Here is a 22,511-nt window from a genome sequence, read left to right as displayed (position 1 = left end):
ATTTATCATCCCCTGAAACCTTCACTTAGTTGCTCTGATGCAGATGTGAACCCAAAGGTGTGTGTGTTGGTGCACGGTGACATCACTGCTGTTGAAAACTGTTTTTCAGCCGTCGTGACCAGAAACCGCTCTTAACCCTGCATTATAACTTTCCACGTAACCTGGCATGCACCTTTTTAGAGAAATGTAACTCATCTCGGGTCGACGCAGCCCTCACTGAGTCTGACTGACATTAGAGGTTACGGCGTGGGGTTAGAGAGGTTTCCGGTTACGTCATAAGTTACGAAGTAGATTTCTTGCTGAAGCAGAATTCAAGCGTAACTCTTCAATGGTTCAGTCACAGGAGGGCAAAAACGGGACGGCAACCCACTTGCAACTTGGAAAAGTCTGTAGATGCCTGGTGACTGCAGGTGGTTGTGGCGACCGGCTTTCAATCACAAGGCAGTTGCACAGGTTGCATGGTGGGAGGCAACCTGTCTCCAAACAATCGCAGTCAAAGTCAGAAAGACTGGCAAAGGTTTGCAAATAACTGTCATCTGATTCATAAACGCAGACATTAAACACACGGTAATCAATCCAAGTCAGAAACTCATGTGCAACATGTCTCTTTGCCATGCGTTACTCAGTGCAACTGGTTGTATACTGTTTAGGTTGCACATTTTGTGGAAATGTGCTTAAAGGTATTTGAGAGTAACATTTGAACTCCAGGTACAACAGACACACAGACACACACTTCCCACCTTCCATGTTTGGCCTCTGTGGAGTCTGACCAGGCGCTGGAGGCAGTGATGTCAGAATCTGGGATGGTGCCATCCTCCATCCCCAGGGCGTAACGACACTGAGCTGTAAGGGAAGGGTTGAGGGAGATAGAGACAGAGAAGGAGAGGAAGACACAGGCCGGATAAAGATATGAGAAAAATTCTCCTCTGTGTGGAGCACATGTCCAGGGGAAACTTAATATTTCCATTAGAGTGTGAGTGGTCATCATTGGTCACGGAGCATAATGTTGTTATGTCATTTCTGGGAAAACTTCCGGACTTTATGCTTCATAACTCACACAGACAGTGAGTGGAAGGGGAAAAATGTAACGCTCCTACCTTTGCTTTTATTTGCTCTAATGTCCGTTGGTACTGCTGAGTTCATGCAATGCGTAATGTCACTGTCACTTATTCCGGTAATACCTCTCTGACTAGTCACAAGTGACTTCATTAGACGGACTGCCAGTAATACCCATATGCACCTCCAAGTTTATGCTCACAGCTTATGAGGCCACCCGCTGTGAAATACTGTGACCTGTCATCTCTGAGAATACACCTTTCCCATTTCTTCAGTCCCTTTTGTCTTTCCATGCAGCTCTCCAGCTCGCACAAAGCCACCTCCTTAGGGCTCCAGTGATCCTGTTTCTGTTGGGCATTTGCAGAGGGAGAACTAAAGCGAGAAAGAAACTAATGGCGATGGAATGAACACAGACAGGTCTCAGATATCTGCACCGACTCTGCTCCAGCGGCAGCATTATCAACCGATCCAGATAGCGTGGTCCCAGGCAGGGATTACCCAACGATGGCGCTATCTGAGGAGGAGGTGAGGGGGTGAGAGGCTGCGGGAGTGTTTGGGCAGTGATAAAGTGGAAAGGGGGTACTGACAGCGATATGCAGGGTTGGCTGAGGGTGACATAAAGAGGCGGGGGTTGGGTGGGCGTCTAACTCAGTTTCTGTCATTGACTCAGTGAACAGGAATGTCAGGCTGCATGACAAACCCTAAAACCTCCCAACGGACGCAACACACACACACACACACACACACACGCACACACAAAATTCATCCACACCCTGAGGACAGGTGCCCATTTCATTACATCATCATCATTATACCACATCGCCAGTCAACAGCCCGCCATCTGCAGTCTTTTCACCTCTCGCTCTCTCGTCTCTGCCCCGCTGTGTCCTCTGGCTTCACTTTCTCTGTCTGTCATCTTACATTAAACTTTAGCGCATGCACCAAACCTTGCTGCTCACACTGCCAAGCTTGATTTAATCATTTCAACAAGACAAAATGCGAGCGTCTCTATTGCACTACACAGCCTGTTAATTTATCTAGATTCACGGATATGATTAAGTAATAAATCAAACAGTCATTTAACAGGCGATTACTCCTCCCAAAACAATTTTTTAATTAGAGCTGTAAATAATAACCTTTTTCCAATACCAATCACTCCTCTTCAGTTTTTACTATATAATTTTTTTCTGCCAGTTAAATAAAAAAAACAAAAAAAAAACAGAAGCACAACCAGAACAAGCTTAATCTTATGTGTCAGAGACCATCAGAGAAGTCTTTCTTGAAAACTGTTTGGAAAAGAATCTTTACTTTCAGAGAACAATGTTTGCCCTGATCGTAGTCTATCACTGTCTACCAGCAGCTAAACTTCAACCGAGAGCTCAAGAAACCGTAAGATCAAGAAGTAAAAGGATATATTTATAAAAACATGTACATAAAAGATGGAAGAAACATTGGCAACAGGGGATGGAGACTCCTCTGTTCATGAAAAAAGACTGTTAGTAAATATTTTCAGATGATCTTAATAGGTTGTTTTAAGTCTTTTTTTTAATAAAACAATGTGTTTGTTTTGTGAGTTACAGACCCAAGAGGAGTAAATTGACCATATAAAGCATAAGTCCATCGTTGAGATGTATGGTTTCACAAAAATAAGATGGCTCCAGCCAAAGCTTCTAAACGAGACATCACAAATCAGCGGGTAATGCCCTGGTGATTCAGTCCATCCTTTATATACAGTCTATGGGAAAAACAATCCATTGTCCAATGAGATTTGAAAGCTAAAAAGCAGTCAGCGTAGGAGATGCAGACACAAATGACTAAAATCAAATATTCAGTTTATCAAAAACACCAACAGGCCTTTCAAGGACTAACACTGGCTGTGTGCCATTACCTGTTCAATTCTATTTTGGGTCTCTGGTACTCCACTGGTAAGATGTGCACTTTATTTGAAAGCCTGCACCAAAAAACTAAACAAAGCAACTGCCAAAAACTTTACTCTCTTTCCCCTTCTCTGTTTTAGTTGAAGTTGTTTGTTACAATTTCTTAATTTTTCAGGATGTTGGAGATATTCTCAGTTTTTCAGGTGTCTGGTAATCATGCAATTAAAGCATTGGACAAATAAAATCTGGGAACTCATTGGCTAGTCATCTCACCTGATTTTTAGCCAGCAGATATCTGGGCCAAGATTTCCTTTCCCCTGCACCGGCGATTTCTTATGAATACAGATACTTAACATAAAACTATGTGGACTGTTTACCTGCATCCAATCAGGTCCACCACAGATTTAAATCTTCTGGCACCAAAAAGACTTGTGGCTAACGTACAGGACAGAACAGCACAGCTAGAGTATGTTTTGCTATCCAGAGCAATGCTAATCAAGATACCGCCCATGCGAATATCATGTTTAATAATTCGACTACTTGTTTCAGTTGTAATTTGGGTACACTTTAAGCAACTTCATGCAAAAACTCATAAATTTACTCAAATGTTTGCTGGTTTTTTTTGTTTTATATCAGCTTAAATATTGCTTAAATGTCACATGCTGGCAGCCGGGAGATAATTTCAAGAATAATTAATGAATTAAACGAATACTTGATGTATAATTAAGACAGTAATGACAGTTACAGATTTGCTCTTATTCACAGACCAGCTGCTCCAGTCCAAAGTTTGGCCGCCCTGCAGACACTCTCCTCTGGTTACACCTGGCTGGCACACATTCACTAGCTCCTCATGCATTCCCTTCCCTGACATTTTGATTGACACTTTCACGAACTGCTTGTGCATTAGCAGTCTTGCGGTCTTGACAAGCTGGCGGTTGGGGGGGGGGGCTGCCTAGCTATCTTATTCTCCTGTTTCAAACAACTGGCTGGCAGACAGGGAGAGGACACAGGATAGCCTGTTGATAGTGGATGGAGAATGAGCCTTACTGATCTGAGAATGTGAGGAGAATTTCAGAGCAGCGGGGAAGGCGTTTGCTGTGCCCAAGGAGAGGAAGAGGGTAACAGGTTTGAAAATGCAATCATGTCTGAGTTTGGGGGATAAAATAGGACACAAACAAAAACAAATTCAAACTGAGGACACGATGTTTTCTGCTCTACACATGTATAGATGACATCCCACCTGGATCAAAGTGCCACTCATGCTCCTCTGCAGACGACGCCAGCACTGCCAGGATGGTGACCACAGCGACAGGGAACACTCGCAGGGTTGTCAAGGCCATGAGAGCAGCAACACACCTGGTTACCTGTCGGGAGTCAGACTGACGACCAAAGGCATACCTGTCGCAGAGAAAAAGGCATTTAGACCCACATCTCCTATAAAAAAAAAAAAAAGGAAAAAAAAGCCAATTGAAAACACCACGCAGCACCATCAAACCACAAATCATTTCACTTCATATACATATATATATATATTCACATGCACACATACAGCCCTACCCCCAGACTGCATAGCTCACAGGCCCGCCATCGCCATCGATAACTCAACCCTCGGTCAAATCCTCTTATTCCAAAGCACGTCGCGTGTCTCACAATCATTTGTTTCTCAACAATTTCAATGCCAAATGCAGAAATGAGCCAAAAGCCCCAGAGGAGCAAGCACAAAGCCATATAACAAAGGCCACTTTCACAGGCTAATTTGTTTTTCTCTCTGGCACCAGAATGCCACGATACAATAATACTAAGCTGCCTGCATGAAGGCTACAAACGAAACAGCCTGGTATCCGAGGATGGTATAATTAGCCGTCAACCATCTACTCCAAGAGAATTTCATTCCTTCTGTATTTGAAATGCCATTCATATCTCCAAATTACTGGTTTCAAACTTACTTTACGAGATGGAGCACATTTGGAGCAGCCAGTTACAGACGCTTATTTGTAATAAATAACAAACAGATGAAACTGTAAGGCTGAAGAAATGAGAGCCTACAAGAAAGGGAACAGGACAGATGTCAGTGTTTCAAGTTAATGAGGACACAAATGCAGCCTGTGATAGGTTAGTACTGAGTAAATTACTTGCTTATTACAGACATTGTTTTATTCTACCGAGAGAGAGAAAGGCTCTAAAGATCATTAAAACTTACAGCTGCACTCAGTGGCCAGTTTATTAGGTACACCTCTCAAAATTGAAACAAAAAACAAAAAACAAAAGAACCCCAAAGCTGTAATGAATCTTTCCCTCGTGAAAGTTAGCATGTTTATTTTTTGTCTAAACTGTTTTACAGAGGTGTGGATTTTACTTTATGGTCATTCTGGAGTCTTTAGTCTGTGGTGCTGAACTGCACTGTCATGTATGGAGCTTCCAAAACGGCAATAAAGTTCAATAAATACCTCTCTAGTTTCAGCAAAAACAGTACATTATACCCGTCATCAAGGCAGGATTTACTGCAGGTCTCCTTTGTTAACAGTTAGGCTATATTTATACAGTTTTAGCTAGTGACTAATAAACTGGTACCAGAGCATGTCATGCAAGTGTAGATTTTGGACCCAAACGCAAGACACAGGAGACGGCAAAACAAACAGAATATGAGCTCTTTTTTTTTGTAAATGGCTGACTGTAGAGTCCCAAAATTCCAGACGTTAAACAAAACAGGAAACCATAAAAGGAGCACAGGAAGCAGGAGTATGTGCACAGAGGGCCAATATACAGGTGGGAACACATCTCAGGTGGATACAGTGAAACAAATACTAACAAGAGCAGGGCTGCTGACCACCAAGGAGGAAAAGAACAACCTGTTAAAAGGCAGTTTTTCCTTCCCACTTTTGCTGGCTCGTAGGGGATAGTGTGATTGTTGGAGTTTTTTTAATGGAACATTGTAGACTCTGCCTTACAAAATAATGTGCCTTAAGGCAACAGTTGTATGTATAAAAAAAAAAATATATACACATACACACACACACACACACATATATATACATATATATATATATATATATACATATATATATATATATATATATATATATACATATATATATATATATATATATATATATATATACATATATATATATATATATACATATACATACATATATATATATATACACACACATACATATACATACATACACACACATATATACATACACACACACACACACACACACACACACAGTCATTCTGGAGTCTTGTTCATCTTGTTCACCACCAAACAAAAGTGTTTGACTTCATGAGCATTATGACTACATGGTCATTAGTAAACATAAAAAATAAAGCATGATCATGTCTGATGTGATGTCTAATGGTGATACAAAGGCTTAAACCTTCCTAACGTGGGAGTCGACCAACAGGACCACTCCCTCAATCATAATGACCAATAAGATTATGACACTCGAGCAGGATATAAATGCTATGCAGCACGCGTGGTAAAGCAATCTAAAGTTCTTTATCATTTTGTGCCGAATGTAACATCAGATTCTCTGTGTTGATAAGGGCTTCACTAAGTGGTTTGAACTGAATATTGTTCAGTGAATGAAAAGTGAGAATTTGGTGAAATTGTGGGTGGTGTGCATGAAGGTTATGCTGTGAAAATGGAAAAGTGCACATAAAACAACAAATCTGACATTGACCTTCAGCAACGTTTCTGTGAAGCTCCATTAGGTGATCAGTGTGTGCGTGTTTCATTAAATCCCGACCAACACTGTAGGAGGAGCAGCGATCCTCGTGAAATTTAGATCGATGTAGAAGAAAAGAAAAAAGATGAGCTAAACAAGAAAACGAACCCTCAAAGCAACACAAAGCTAAGAATGACCAACAATAAACACCAAGACGTAGACAGAGGAACACCAAAGGCAGAAAAAACTAGAAGCCCAAAGAAACACCAATCAAGCACGTGACTCTTACAGAAATTTAAAAAAAAAACTGAAGAAAACATCCGATGGGGAAGCAAGAAGGAAGAAAGAAGCCTTAATGATACGTGGAAGTCTGAAGTGGGAGTGACAGCTGGGTGAAACAGAGGGGCCAGGCTGTCTTCCCTGCAGACCCTTTACATTCAGCTTCATCTCTGAGTAGACTGGGACAGGCCAACAGCTGACACACAGCTGTAGTGACAGAGGATCAGAGGGAGGGGGGGGGGAGAGAGGCAGGCAGAGGGAATGTATGGAAACAGAGGGAATAGTAGAGTCAGCTCAGGCACAACGGGGTGGAGGGGCAAGAGCAGCGATGACACGGTTACATGAATGTGAGTATTTGGGAGGTGGTGCAGAAATGGTGACTTATGGCCTCGTGGTGCGTGCACGCATGGCTGCGTGGGGACCGAGCCGGTGCAGCTGTCATGAATGGCAGTCACAACGCAACCGATACACGGTGCACGTGTTCACGGCGAGGAGAGAAAATGAAAGAGTGCCATCTTTTTTCCCCCTTCATCTGAATGCACATATGCCTGATGACACAATACCGAAATATGGTGCTTACTGGACTAAGCTCAGCATGCAAAAAACACTCAAGAGTTGAAACTGATGAGTGGGGCCACAAATCCAAGGCAATCACTATAACAACCACGGTGATATCAACAAACATTATCCTGAACAGCGTCTCATCACCGTTTTTGTCAGCAAGGCAACGAGCTCTCATCCAACACACCACTGAGAGACAAAGACATTAAAGAAAACCAGAAGAGCAACTGTTTCAGCGAGAAGGAACAAAAGTGGCCACAGCCATCTGAGAACATTGTTGTTAGGAAAAGTCAAGTGGTGTTGAACAGCTGTGGTTAGCGCTCAGAGAGAATGAGAAGGGCCCGCTGTGTTCTGGAGGAGGCAGCGCAGTGTGCAGTCCAATCTACGCTCACATTTTGTCTCTGCTAATCCACGAGCAGGACTGTGAATACTTATGAGCAGCTGCTGTTTCTGTCCCGCACAGCAAAAAAAAAAAAAAAAAAAAAAAAAACATGTCTGAGACAGAGACGAGAGCAGGGATGGACACACGGGAGAACTTTTTTAAAGTTAGCAGCCATTGCATCATTAAAGCTAGCGTGCCAGTCTCTATAATTAGATTGCTTCAGCGAAAGCTGGCAAGACTTCCTTGGCTCTGGTTAGCATCTTTTCTGCGGAGCTCCTCGCCTTGGGCCCAAATTTTAGCCTTCATTATTCTTTCCAGTTGCCCAATAAAGCCATCCCCCCAAAAAATCAGAAATGATGTAAAAGTTTGTTTTGTTTTGTTTTCTCCACATTATTTTGCATGTTTTAATACTTGAATTGCAAACTCTGCATGGTTCACATCACCGTTGACTATTATCCAAAGTGTATCTTGACTTGTAGGCTCTTTTTTGTTGTTGCAGCCATTAGTATCAGTTTGTGTCAGTACAGTAGAAAAAAATAAAAGCTGCACAGGCTTGAAACCTAAGAGAGGTAATCAATCACAGTTCATACTTCGTCCATTTTTCCTGTCAAGGGTTCTGCCGAACAGCAACCTTAGCAAATTTCATTTTATGCGTTTCATACTGGCCATGTTTGCTTACTATTTGCTTATCTTTCAAGTTTCTGGAGCAGAATGCATCAACTTATCAACTTGATGAATATGATCATTTACACTTGCCAAAACACTGCTGCTCAAAATGTTTGGGGTCGCTTAGAAATGTCTTTATTTTTGAAGAACACTCCATCCCCTTTTCTATTTAACTGATGATAAATGTTCCAAATTACAATCAGTGATTGATGGCGCCATTAATTATGAGTCATTCATTATTTTTATTGGAGTATCTCTGTAGGTGTAAAGTCTCGCGTTCCACTGAAACAAATTCCAGTACCTACTGCAGGTTTCGGATGTTAAAAGGCCGATTTATCATTTCATGAGTGTGTATGCACAGCTGAAAACTGTTCTGCTGATTACACAAGGAATACATTTGGCTACCTGAGTGTCTGAATCATTAGCCTTTATGGGTTCGATTATAGTTTCAAATTGACCTGAAAAAAGGAGCTTTCTTCTCAAATTTGTCAGAGTATTTTTGCTCTAAAAGAAAGGATGCTTCTTTATTGAGGAAATTGTCACAAATAAAAGAAAAAATTAAGATTTTATATGGTGGTGTGTACCACTCAGTCCATAGATGAGCACAAACTGGCCTTAACCAGAATAGAAAGAAGTAGGAGGCCACAGTGCAATGCTGAGCAAAAGGACAAGTGCATTAGAGACTCTAGCTTGAGAAAAAGACACCTCACAGGTCCTTAATTGGCAGTTTTATGAAAGGTTACAGCAAAACAGCAGTTTTAACGTCAACAGTGGAGAGGCGACTCCAGGATGCTGCGCTTCCAGAAAAGATTTTGAAGAGGAAAAAAGCACACGTCTTCCACTGGCTGTTTTCCCTCCTCAGACTAATCTTCACCTTTTGTTGGCCTGTCTCAGATATGAGGCTTTTTCCCTTCTTTGTAAATCTTTCACAGAAGGCAAGCATCCTGGAGTCGCCTTGCAGGTACCATTTAAAGTGCCAGTTTGGAAGCTGTGAGGCGTATGTTTCTCAGACTTCAGTCGCTGGTGTATTTTTTTGTCTTGCTTAGTTATAATTAAAGCCAGACTGTGCTGTTCTATAGAGAGAATAATTCACTGCTGAATAAAATATGCAGCACACTTTTTATGTCTTTGAGCAACACGCTGATGAAATTCATAAGAAATATTTATTTTTTGCCATTTTGAGACTGTGATCGAATCTTTGAAGGCTGATGCTCTGGACACTCAAATAGCAAAATTAGAATAAGCTCTCAGAATTTTAAAAACACAGACTTGCTTTAGGTAACACACGGGAGTGATGTTTCTAAAAAAAGGTGCACTGAACGCCTGTGTAGATATACCTTGATTCATTTATGATCCGTGACTGATTCATAATTGATAATTACAACGTTTTCAATCAATTTAACGTTAATGTGAGAGTTATTATTATTTTATGTTTCTTTACATTTCACATTTAATTAACATCAATAAAATGATCACAAAGGTAGTGCGCTTTGCAGCAGTGGTATTTGTTACACACTCAGATATGTTGTTAGGTTCACCTGCTCATTAACACAGATGTTTAATCAACCACTCACATGGCAGCAACCCAGTGCATTCAGACATCCAGGCATGGTCAAGATGACCTGCTAATGTTCAAACTGAGCATCAGAATGACGAAGAAAGGTGATTTGAATGTGGCATGGTTGCTGATGCAAGATGGGCTGTCTGAGTATTTCAGAAACTGTTGATCTACTCTGATTTTCCTACATAACAATCTCTCGGGTTTACAGAGAAAAGTCTGAAAGATAGAGAATGTTTAGTAAGCGGTGGTTCTCTGGGTGAGAATGACTTGTTGATGTCAGAGGAGAATGGTTAAACTGAATCGAGTTCACATCAAGGCGGCAGTAACCACTTGTTACAACCCAGGTAGGCAGAAGAGCATCTCTGAATTCACAACATGACCAACTTTGAAGCTTAGGGGCTCTGGTGGAAGAAGACCACACTCGGTGCCACAGAAACAGATGTTACAATGCACACAAGCCAAAATAAAACTTGACTACATAAGACTGGAAAAAGCCTGGTCTGAAGATTCCTGATTTCTGATGCAAAAATTCAGAATCTGGTGTAAACAAGATGAAAACATGGGTCCATCCTATCTTGTATCAACAGTTTAGGCTGCTGGAGGTTTAATGAGGTGGGAAATATTTTTTTTTGGCACATTTCGAACCGTTTAACACTTTAGTAACAATTGAGCATCATTTCAACACCACAGTCTATTGTTGCTGACCATGAAAATACAGTGTGTCCACCCTCTGATGGCTGCTTCCAGGAAGATAAGACACCATATCCCAAGCTGCAATCATCTCAAACTGGTTTCTCTATAAAATGGCCTTCACAGTCACCAGATCTCAATCCTGTAGAGCACCTTTGGAATGTGTTGGAATGGGAGGTTCACATCATGGACGTGCAGCCAGTAAATCAGGAGCAACTGTGTGAGGCTATCATTTCAATATAGACAAAAATCTCTGAGGAAGCACATTGTTGAATCTGTACCACAGAGAATTAAGGCAGTTCTGACCCCAGCGTTGCACATCGGACAGTTTATTTCTCACCGTCTTGTATTTTGTTTGTCTAAATCACCAAAAACTTGGCTTTGTAAGAATATGAACGTCACTCAGTTGGTGAAACATTTTGGTCAAAATCAACCTCATAATGGTGGAAAGAGAAAATACAAAAGTCGGTAGAGTTCTTCATCATCATCGTCATCTCTGGGCAACGCTAAGGTCTGTTTAAAATATAACAATAATTTATCCATCTGATTTTGCTGAGTGTACAGGAGACAGAACAGAGGTAATGAACCAGGAGCTGCATCACCAGCATGGCTACAAACTCTTATTTTGACAAGCTTTAATAAAATGTCTAAAAGTGTGAGGTTTTTTGGGGAAAGTTTAGCAGTAATGTAGTGCAATGCATATAATTTGCAACATCAAAAAGGCCTCGAGTGTCGCTTATTCAATGTCGTTCTTGTTCTATACACAGATCTCGACGCGTGAAGTCTCCAGTCTCGGCCAGATAAAGTAACACTCTGCCAGTTAGACATGACTAATGGCCACTGGGGAGACACGGAGTAGTGAGCTCTTTGTTTTGGGTTTCTGTTCGTGTGTGTGTGTGAGAGTGTGTGAGTGAGAGAGAAAGAGAGAGGGGAAGCTGGGTGTACGCACTGCTATGCTCGTAGTCCTGGAGAGAATGAAGCATGAATTTATCTTCAGTCTTCACAACACTTTAAAGGGTGATACTGTGGAGACTGTGCCAGTGACACAAACGAGGCCATCTGATGGCTTCCTTGAATACAGCCTTGCTTTTGTGTGACTCAGGACTGGTGTGAGTAAAGTGCTGATCCCTGTGGGGCCACTGTTTTCTTATTTTCACTGAGGACTCACTCCAAGGGCAGGCTTGAGATGCTTGGCTATAGCAATATGTCCATGGGGATCTGTTTTTCTGAAAACATTACCTACAGCTTACTGCGTTAAATATTACATTACTCAGCACAATATTTCCCCGAGTGGGTGAAACCGCACAGCTTTTCACCCTCACTGAGGCTGCAAGCTAATTTGGTATTTAAACTGAGAAACCAGGCAGCACAACTGTGACATTTGCCATCAAATATATGACTGGGAGCTTCAGGTGAAGGGTGGTTTTATGCCCTGCTCTTCATCATGGATTTGGGCCATGCACTAGACATCCAGTTGAAAATCTGTGTGTCACAAAATTCACCCTTACAAGGAAGTGCCAGTCATGTCTGTGGAATCTGATTTTGCTTAGTGTACAGGAAGAAGCAGAAGGAAAGTGCGGATAACTCACTTGGAAACGGAAACGGCAAGACAGTGGAGTCAGAAAAACAAATTAAATCTGCATCAGTAAGAAACGGAGACCATAAACCATGTGAACAATTGCTGAGGAAGGTGGTGAGTCATGAAGATAGGGAATTGTTAAAGATGAAACCTGCTTCCAGAAACATTTGAATTGTGCATAACACCAGATGACTCATTACGACAGCTCAGCTTCCACCCCCTAAAAAAAAAAAGCAAAAAAAAAAAAAAAAAAGCCCAATTTTAAAAAATCTCCTTACTGAGACAGAAACGGGAGCCACAGGAGTCGAGGCTCAAGGATAGAGCAAAAACAAGTAAAAAAAAATGAACATAATAAGGTTGGGTTCATTAGCATGCGACTACACAAAGCTGACATCAGTCATAGCAGCAGAATGAAACCTCCACCGGCTCCCTTTTCAGGTCCACTTGGCTCATCAGTCCATACCAGCTGCAGCATTGCTCATCCTCATGGTGGACAGAGACAAATGCTGACTGATTACCGCAGATTGTTCGGGCAAATGAGATTGCCTTCGTCAATAGCAGCCACACAAACCTAGCTGTAAGCACAGGGGACAAAATGTTACAACAAAACCTTCCTGAAAACAGCTGAATATGAGAACTCAAATGTCTCAAATCAAACTTTTACGTGGGTTTAATCTGCCAGCTGCCGAGTACAAAGTCAGTGTGATGTCCGATTGTGAGAACAGAGCAGGAAAATGTGTGGTGAATTTAAAGCAAGCTAGCGGGCATCATCCGTCCTGCATCCTACCTCTACCTAAGAGTTCCCTCACCCACAACAAAGGGAGTATTTTCAGTGTTAAGAATGCATCGAAGTGGACCGTTTCCTGCTGTGTGCTGCATCTGAGAAGTGACCGCTTCAGACAATGTCCCAGCTTTACTCTCCTGACTTTGTCTCCTGAGTTTATTTGAGAAAATATCTCAAGTTTAAAACCGGGAACACATTTTCTTCAGACTGTTGATTTGTTGACATGTGACACATATTCCAGCCAAAAGATGCATATGTAAATATGTTTGCACTATGCAAAAGTCTTGAGACTCCTCATTTCTTTACATGTTACTAGGAAAACGGTTAATAGGCACAACGATTTATCGAAACATTTGCAAACACGAACTTAAATACATAATAAAAGGCAAAAATAGAGTTTGAAAAAAGCTTGAATTATTTGGTCTTTATTGTTTAACACAGTCTGAACTCTCTTGGGCAAGTTCTTATAATTTCTTTAAGTAGTTTTCAGGAATAGCTCTCCAGGCTTCTTGAAGGACACTCAAAGCTCTTCTTTGGATGTTGGCTGCCGTTTGTTCTGTTCTCTGTCAAAATGCTTTGAGGACTGCTTTGATAATGATGAGGTTGAAACTCTGGGGAGGCCAGTTCTTCATATAAGCTTTCACTGCATTGGCAGTGTGTTTGGGATAATTTTCATAGTGAAAAATAAAGCTGTTGCCAATAATGCTTTATAGACGGTACTGAATGGTGGATCAAACTCTGATCGTACCTTTTTGCATTCCTAGATCTCCAACATAGCTCATCAGTCACCAGAACCACCGGCTGAAATGCGGCCCAAAACCACGACAGAGCCTCGATTGTCTTTTACAGGCTGTAGACACTCGCTGTTGTACCTCTCTCCTACATACCTCAGCTTTTTCTCCGTGTTTCTCTTAGTTAAGAGTAACTTCTTGACAGCCATCCTTCTATTGAATCCATATCTGATGAGGCTTCAGTGAACAGTAGATGAACCAGCCGGAGGGCCAGATGAATCTCTCAGATCCCATGTCTTTGCTGGATTTTGCCTTATGTCTTAAGGACACAACTTTTAAATACTGTTAATCTGCTGTAGATAATATTTTAGACCTTCCATGTCCTCTTTTGTCCTCCACTTGTCCAGTTTCCAAGTTCTCGGCTAATAGTTCTCTGCGAATCACCTTTTTGGTGCAAAAATACTATTTTATGTCAAACTGTGTTATCTTTGAGTTTTTGTGGATTCAACTAAAGAAATGGGGAAAAAAAATAATATAAAAATTTTGCAACTGGCTGCTAGAAACAAAGTGCCTAAAGATACAATTTAAAATTCTTTGCCAAGTCGTCTGTTATGCGTAGACACAACAGTGGTTCATCCCTTTAGTTCGGTGTGTTTATGAAGGAATGACTCATAGGTCAGCGTTAAGTGGCTTAACTAAAAATATTCCTCTGAAAACAGTCAGGTACAAAGACTGCAAAAAAGCTGAATATGTCAAAAAAAATCTTTGAACGACTTTCAGAAATCCTGGAGAAGTACTGCTCAAGACCGCTTTAAACTTTACAAGAAAATCTGGCTCCTTGGAAGCAAAATATAAAGAAATGAGGGGTAGCAAGACTTTTACACAGTACTGTATTTTATTTTAAATTGAAAAATCACAAAGTCGAGTCTTCTGGCTGTTTTTCCATGTTCATGGCTTCCAGTAGAGCTAGACCCTCACCCTATGTTTGTTTGTCAACCCACAACAAGAAACTGTAGCTCTTTGCTGTGTGTCTTCCGCTGCTCTTTCCTGCTGAACTGTCAGATAAAGGCAAAAAAAGCACCCCTAGTACAAACAGAGATAAATCTTAAACATACATACATCAAAAACACTGTCAAATACAAAAATCCAGTATTTTTTCCAACACTGTTTCCTTGTCAGTCCTGCTTACTTGAGAAAAGACTCCAATTAACACACAGTAATGAACAGATAACGCTCTTTTTCCAAGTTCCCTTTATTCTGAGCCCCTTCTGAAGTTTCAATGCTTTGAGGGCAATGCTTGCCTTTACATTATTTGCATTTTTCCTTGTACTTGTCTAGACTTTAATCCAATTGAAAGCTTGTGAAACATTGAAAAAAAGGAACTTTTCAGGTTTGTCTTTTGTCAGTCGTCACAGAAATCAGTAATTGAAACAACATGCAGAGCAGGTAGTCCCAAGACTTGTCTTCATGACTACAGTCCTACAATATAACCATAATATTTAGCTTGGACCGTTCTTGTTATTTTTATTAAAGTTCCTATAATTGCGCTCCAACATTATGGTATCTGCAAAGGCAATCAAAAGGAAATGAGCCTGATCAGATACAGCAACAACACACAGTACAGAAGGAGGTAAACTGCCTGTTCGGTAAGCTCGACACAACAAGAGAGAGTCAAACCAAATCAGAAGAAGATGTTCTCAAAGCTGAAATAAGACAAAGAACAGAGAGCATAACAAAGTCGCACACAAAAAGAAAATGAAGGGCTTGTTAACACCTCTGGCAGTCAACATGATCTACACGGAGTCGGCTGTTTATTATCGTGATACTCAGAGCGAAGTCTTCTTTCTCAGTTTACAAAGGAAAAACATGTGTTCAATTTTGTCTGCATTTCTTCTGGGAAAGTGGTTGTGACCGACAGAAACTGGAATACTATTATGCTTCTCGGGGCTCGAAGCCTCATACATGTCGGCACATGTAGTTAGACTGTCCTCAGCTCCTTTTCTGCTCTGTTTAATCCATCTGGAATGAGATGAGATCCACTTCACTTTCTAGTGCGTGTCTCACTTGAAAGCGAAGCAAGCTCATGTGCTGCCTGAAGATTAACCATCACTGCTACTCCGAGGAAAGATTAGTTCTGAGTTTGACCTTAGCTGAAGCATGGCTGTAAGACTCGTAATGAGTATCCAGCAGGCATGAGGGACCATTAGCATGTTAATACGATGACCTCGCAGCTGAGTGCATGTGAACCTCTGGTTCTAGTTTGACACCGAAGGTCCTTTAGGGTTGCAGTGTGATGGAGAGCCACAGCCCAATTCTCTGAATTCAATTTGCACAGTCTCACTGCCACCTGTCAGAGAACAAGTGAGAAGCAGAGGGGAGGACAGGGTGAAAGGAGAGGCATGTGACGGGACAGTGAGAAAACAGCCGCAGACTGAAGCAGACAGACAGACAGAAGAACGCCATGAAGGAAAATTCCCACCAGTAATCGAACGAAGAGACTGGCAGAGCAAGCGTGGGACAAAAGCAACTCTTTGCCGCAGGAGGTTGAGAATTATTCATCCGCTGAGAAGCCATTGAAAAGGAGAGAGAGGGAACAAGAGAAGGGATGAAAGGAGTGAGGGAGAGGTGAACTCAAGAGTAGCAGAGAGAAAATGACAGAGAGGAAGAAAAAAAAGATCAGGGCGAACGGGAATGAGCTCAGCTAGACTCAACATTTTGAGTCAATGTGAGAAAATTAACTGGCCTAACCGAGCAATGCGGCAGTCTTCAATTCCAGTGAATAACAGCTGAGGACAATGTAGAGGTCTTCAGACATATTCTGGATGTTTAATGTTGCAGCAAAAAATAAAAAATATGCACACAAAAGCGCATTAGGATCCAAAAATATGGTGGCCTGGTTAATATAAAGCCTGGGCTTTTGCTCAAACGCCAACCACACACACACACACACACACACACACACACACACACACACACACACACACACACACACACACACACACACACACTTCTCTGTTAAAAGCCTCAGGCACAGGTTGATACCTCTATCAAACTCTCAGTCCTCCTCCTCCCTCTCAGCAGTGAAAAACAGCCTCAAAAGAACTAAATTACACATCACACAACAGTTTCCTGATGCTAATGCGACCCTCCAAACCCCTCAGAGGAAACGGCAGACACGTCCAACCCACTCAGCGTGGATGTCATTGCAACTCAAATTCATCATACGCAAAGAAGACATATTGAAAAAGAAAGTAACCTTTGATGTTTAACACAATTTTCTGCCCATGTTCCAACAAGGTTTCAAAACACTTACTTTGCCAGAAGCCATTAGTAATTATTAGTGGCGCTTTGTGCCACAAGAGGCACTGTGTGTGCTAAAAAACACCAACCGCAATATGACGATTTGAAAAGTGGTGAGAAAAAAAAACTAAAAAGAAAGAAAGCAAGAGGCAGAGAAGGGAGCACACTGGCTTTTAAGTTGGTTTCCATCTTTTATGAGGTTCTTTTCCAGCAGCGATAACTTCAGCTTCCACAAGTTGGCAAAATGTGTAGTTGTTTTTAAATCACAGGATTCACCATCGTCCACTTCTAATTAGACCATCGTAATCATCCAATTCACAAATGACCTTGGCTAATTTTGCAGATTAAATACAGTCTTAAGGTTTTTGGGGAGTATAAGGTTTACACAAAAGGAAAAGTTGTATAAAATGTAGTGCTGTGTGATCTGATACCAAGTAAATACAGGGCCAGTATTGCCAGTACAGATACTTTGAACTTATAGAGGCAGCTTACGCAGGGAAAGCAGTGTGTATTTATGATTAATCATCATCAGTTTGTAAATTCTGAACACATTTTTAATGACCACAAGACACTGTGAGGAGGACAGCACCGTGCTGTCGCCTCACAGTAAGAAGGTCCCCAAGCCTGTGCACGGTCTCCCACAGTGCACGTTAGGTTAACTGGTGATCCTAAATTGGGTGTGACTGTAAGTGTGAATGGTTCTCAGTCTCAGTGTGACCCCGAATTGGACGAGGTGAAGGAAACTGATAGACAGAGGTGTGGAATTAGGAAAAATGAGACATTTCTTCATGAGGTTACAACAGATGCTGGTGGCAAAACTTATTCAGATCACCAGCTAGACTCTCAAGGGTTTAATTACATTGTAAATAGTGGCGATACCAGGCTGTGACTGACGATACACCTGAAACTGAAGCAAGAGTGAAAGTCTCTTAAACCTGTGTTCTTTCTGATGCCCAGCAGGGGGCGACTCCCCTGGTTGCAAAGCGACATTGAGCTGAATAAAAGTAAATGGAAAAACCCTCCCCGGCTCCCAGGATCTGTGACCTCAGTAAACACCCTCCTCATGCAGCTATGGCCTCAATAACTGTTAAGTATTTTTTTTAAATAATAAATCGTGGTAATTGCAGAAATATAGTCCCCACTAAATTCAAAAAGAAGGGAAAAGTAGGGTTTTACAGTGTGACTGCAGTGTCCCTTGCTTCCACTCATTGCATAAACACTGAGAAGGCATCCTCCAAAATATTTAGCTCAAGGTTATTTTTTTCCTTTTGTCCATTCAACTAAAAACAGCACACATTAGGGTATAAAAAGATTCCCTGCTGCTTAAATTGCACATCAAAATTTCACAATGTTATAGGAGTGGCTAATAAATGGAGCTCTCTTTTAATGAGAGTTTTTTATTATTTCATAAAGTCATAAAACATGTACTAGAGTTGAGAAATTATATATTAGGGAGGTATGGCAGTACCTTCAAGCTTCTAGATTTCTGTACTTTACCACAGGCTGTCACACACACGTACATCATCACCTTCAAAAATAGGCCACCTGTAATTTTGGAAGTCATGCAGAGGCATTTCTGCAGTTTTCCGAGCTTATATCAGGCACCAAGTACATGTCTTAGATACCTTGATAAGATACCCTGTGAGATTCTTTGAAGAAAACTTAACCCAAGTGTACTTGCATCCAAGCAGCAACACCGCTATCTAACAAGGGCACCCTTCACTGAAAGAGCAAACAGATAAATAAGGAGACTCACAGGAACGATAGGAGAAGAGAGAGGCTGAGGGTAAGATGGATGAGCAGAGGAGGAAGATAAATAAAATGTCTAGTGCTGCTTCAAAGGGAATGGGGAGATACAGAAGATGAAGAAGAAAAATCTGTGTTCCATGTTACATGTAGGGAAAGAGACAGATTGCCAGAATGATCAATTAGAGGATCAAAAGTGTGCTCGATGCCAAACGAAGGATGGTGGGGAGGGACACTGGGAGGGGGAGGGCAGTCTGATCTGAGAAAAGGTAGGACTTCAGGGATGGAGATTCGCGAAGAGGAAATCAAATAGATTTGAAAACTCGCTGACAACTAAAGCCCACGAACAGCCCAGATCCCGCTTTGAAGTGTCACCACCCATTACACGATTAATTTGTTTGTCTGACAGTCTTGTTGAGCTCGCTCTGCATGTGACCACACATACACAGATGCAATTGAAAAGTCCAGCTGTCTAGACTTGAAGGGAAATTGGTTTGGGAAAACAGGCTGGACACTGGAGTCCCGCGTTCAATTGGTTTCATTTCCCATTACAGGGGGGATTGTCGAGAGGGAAGGCAAGTAACCATGTCGTGTCTTTGGACTTAAATGAATTCTTCCACTTGCCTTCCTGTTCAGTCTGTCTGAGCCAATTATGACCAAAGACAGACTTTCTGTTTAATGCATGATCTCTGTGAGAGGTGTCACATAAAAGACAGTTCTTCATTGCCATTGTGCCCTTTCATGTTGTTAAGTAGCCCCTTTAGCGAGAGACAGACCAGGCAACTGTGCCAAACGTGCAGTTCAGTCACTGTTCAAGCTGCGACTCCTTTGAGGTTCAAATTTGTATCCACCTGCTAAAGTCTTTTAACCCAAAACAATGACCCAGATAGAGGATAACAGACTGGAGTCAATGATCAACCAGACCATACATACCAGTGTTCCCATGGCAGACACTACACCATGCTTCTATGTTTGCAGAAAAGTCTGCACTGGCACGCAGCAGCGTGTTTTCAATCATAAAACAACACCACTGCAAAACCACTCTTCATTTTTTTCTTGTCTTGCACATAAAAAAAGCTTTCCAAGACTTTTGTTGCTGAGTCTTAGAAACAAATCAAATAAGAGCCATTCCTTCGAACAATGTTAGACAAATTACTTTGCTGCGTGCATACTTCTCCACAAATCATATTATGCAATTAATGCTGCTTTGTCACGAGCCTGCCAAGAGGAAGACAAATCAATAAAAAGCTGTTCCAAGTCTGTGCGTGAACACTTATACTCACATAACTGGGCCATCCAACTATTTCAAATATCTTGCGTCTTCTTTGCTCGACTGCACAGCTGATAAAAACTAACTACTCCGAGTCAATGGCTCTCTCGGGACATTGTGGAAGAATCAGCGGCCAGATGCCTACTAGACTGAAATCCAGCAAACATGTGCATCAACACTCAGGGATCCTCCTCACTTTATGCCCCTGCCTTAGAGGCAAAGAGGGAGGGACGGAGAAAGGGAAAATGGCATTTTATTGCATTTCTATCTCCACAGCACAAGCACCCCCACCCACTCCTCCCCACCCAGCAGTTTATAACAATGGTGCACCTCCTCTACTCTGGACTGCCTTCTCAGTCTGCTAGCCAACAAACTACCCACATCAGCCATTTTCATGCAGTCGGATAGGTGACTTCCCACTGCACTTCACACCCACTGAAGCCCGTTGTTTGACTCCTCCAGTAGGTCACCGGCAAGACAACACCACAAACACACGCAATCAAACCCACATTTTCCCTTCTCTTTGTTCTCTGTTATACAGAAATTAACAGAGACAAGATGCTGAAATATACATAATTCTGCACCATCCTGTTGTCAGACAATATGAGAATCACTTGTAACACCACATGACTGATCAGCTATCACCGCCCCCTTTCTTCTGCTTCATGCAAACACAAAATGTACATCCTGTTCAAAGTCCAAACTTTCCTGCAGCACGTCCCCAGAGTCTGAAATGTTTCCTTTATCAACACAGATGCGAGTTCCAGGCCACTTTACACTGATTTCTGACTTGGTTCTGGTGACTGATTAGCTCCCCAATGGAGAACCAGAGACCAGGGGTGAGTGAAACCAGAGCTGCCGGTCCCACTCGGGGTCCCCATGTGTTGCTATGAGGTCACAGGGTCAACAGTCTGTGTGATGACCATCAGCTGGATGTCACTAGGTCCTTTTAAATGCTACACGTTTGACTCAGTGCGTCTTTATGCCTGCCGCACTCAGTTTTAAAGCTTCCACATGCCAGCTCAGATTACTTTTCTTTAACTTTTTTTTTTAATTTAAATGTTGTAAATACGGTGGACTCTGAATAATGACACTCAAGAACTTTAAAAAGAGGAATGACTGTACAACTTAATCAAACCCGTGTAACTGTTTGAGAGTTAGTGGCAATGAGTCTTAGGTCGGAGAAAGAGAAAAATCCACACTGAATATAAAAGGCGTGAAAGCAGTGAGGACTCGGAATAACGTTTTCTCCGGTGCCAAGCACCCACTTTTAAACACGATGTTGCAATAAGTCTAGACCGTGATGTACGATGTCAGAATATCTCAGCTACGCAGTCGTCAGCATAAATACCACAATGTATCTGCCACACAAACGTACAGAGTCCGGGGCGCAACGTTACACCTCATATGCGCTTCCAAGGAGTCCGTGGCCAGCGTCCAGAGCTGCAGCGCTCCCGGATCACAACGAGACATATAGACGCCAAGCCAGCGAGTGAGAGACGCACAGACACACACACAGACAGACAGACAGCTGGAAATACCCACAGCAATATTATTACAGCCGCTTATTATGGAGCTAAGCGCACGGAGAAGAAACGCGCAGAGCAGGTTGGGAGTACTTACCTAAAAGACAGGCAGAAGTGTGCTGTGACAGCAGTCCAAACTTTGGGATGAACTCTGTGGTGAATTGTGCTCAATACAACACGCGTCCACCGAATAATCCAAACTGACCTCCGAGAGCAGCAGCTGAGTTTAGTGAACGACCTCCACCAAAACTCAGAAAACAGCGCAATACTCCGTACGCGCTGCGCGCACCGGCTGATTTCACACCCGCAGGCTGACTTTCACTTGAGAGGAATATTTTTCAGCCTGTGGTTAATGGAGGGGGGATAATAAGATAAAGGGGGGAAACACGCAAAGTGTCTCTGCTTCTCGGACCTTCTCTGATTCTGCGCCTTCTCTCAGCCGCTCCTCCACAGTCCGGGCTCAGCAGCCGGGCCAGCAGGCGCCACCAGGTGCTCATTTACATAACTGCACCGGCTGTGTCCAATCAGAGCCGCGAGCAAGGTGTCTGATTAAATATTCCAGCAGGCAGCTCGACCAATCAGCGCCTCCCGTGGGAGGGCGCTGTGGCCTCAACGACGCTGTAAAATGAAATCCAAAGTGAAGTCTTCGGGGCCAGTGGGAGTTTCAGCGTTACAGCAACACAGAGATCTGGGGGATATTAGCTTACCCACGATACAGCTGCACGCAAGACAGTTTCACCTTGTTAACCCTTTGCTTGTCAGAACAGGCTTTCCTGCTGCTATGAAACTGATTTTTTTAAAGAAAATAAACTTGTAAACTCTTTAAATA

The 22,511-nt window shown here is 42.2% G+C and overlaps 1 protein-coding gene across 4 annotated transcripts in view; it reads right to left on the bottom strand.

Annotated features, from left to right (window-relative positions):
• ddr1 (discoidin domain receptor tyrosine kinase 1) overlaps positions 1 to 22,104 on the bottom strand; it is a 49,369-nt gene extending 27,265 nt beyond the window's left edge. For 3 of the 4 annotated variants that reach the window (XM_063484807.1, XM_063484811.1, XM_063484810.1), the window contains exons 1-3: positions 20,170 to 20,273; positions 4,174 to 4,331; positions 741 to 843 (exon numbers count right to left, since the gene is read on the bottom strand). In XM_063484807.1, the coding sequence (XP_063340877.1) occupies positions 741 to 843; positions 4,174 to 4,331; positions 20,170 to 20,171 (263 nt within the window). In that variant the 5' untranslated portion in view covers positions 20,172 to 20,273. Of the gene's footprint in view, positions 1 to 740; positions 844 to 4,173; positions 4,332 to 20,169; positions 20,274 to 21,779 lie in introns of those variants that run through there. The other variant, XM_063484809.1, reaches the window with a different exon arrangement.
• Positions 22,105 to 22,511: the final 407 nt, after the last annotated feature.

This window comes from Pelmatolapia mariae, linkage group LG10_11 (genome assembly GCF_036321145.2).
Source record: "Pelmatolapia mariae isolate MD_Pm_ZW linkage group LG10_11, Pm_UMD_F_2, whole genome shotgun sequence".
NCBI lineage: Eukaryota > Metazoa > Chordata > Actinopteri > Cichliformes > Cichlidae > Pelmatolapia > Pelmatolapia mariae.
The sequence above is the reverse complement of the archived record's forward strand: the minus strand, read 5'-3'. Positions and strand labels throughout refer to the sequence as shown.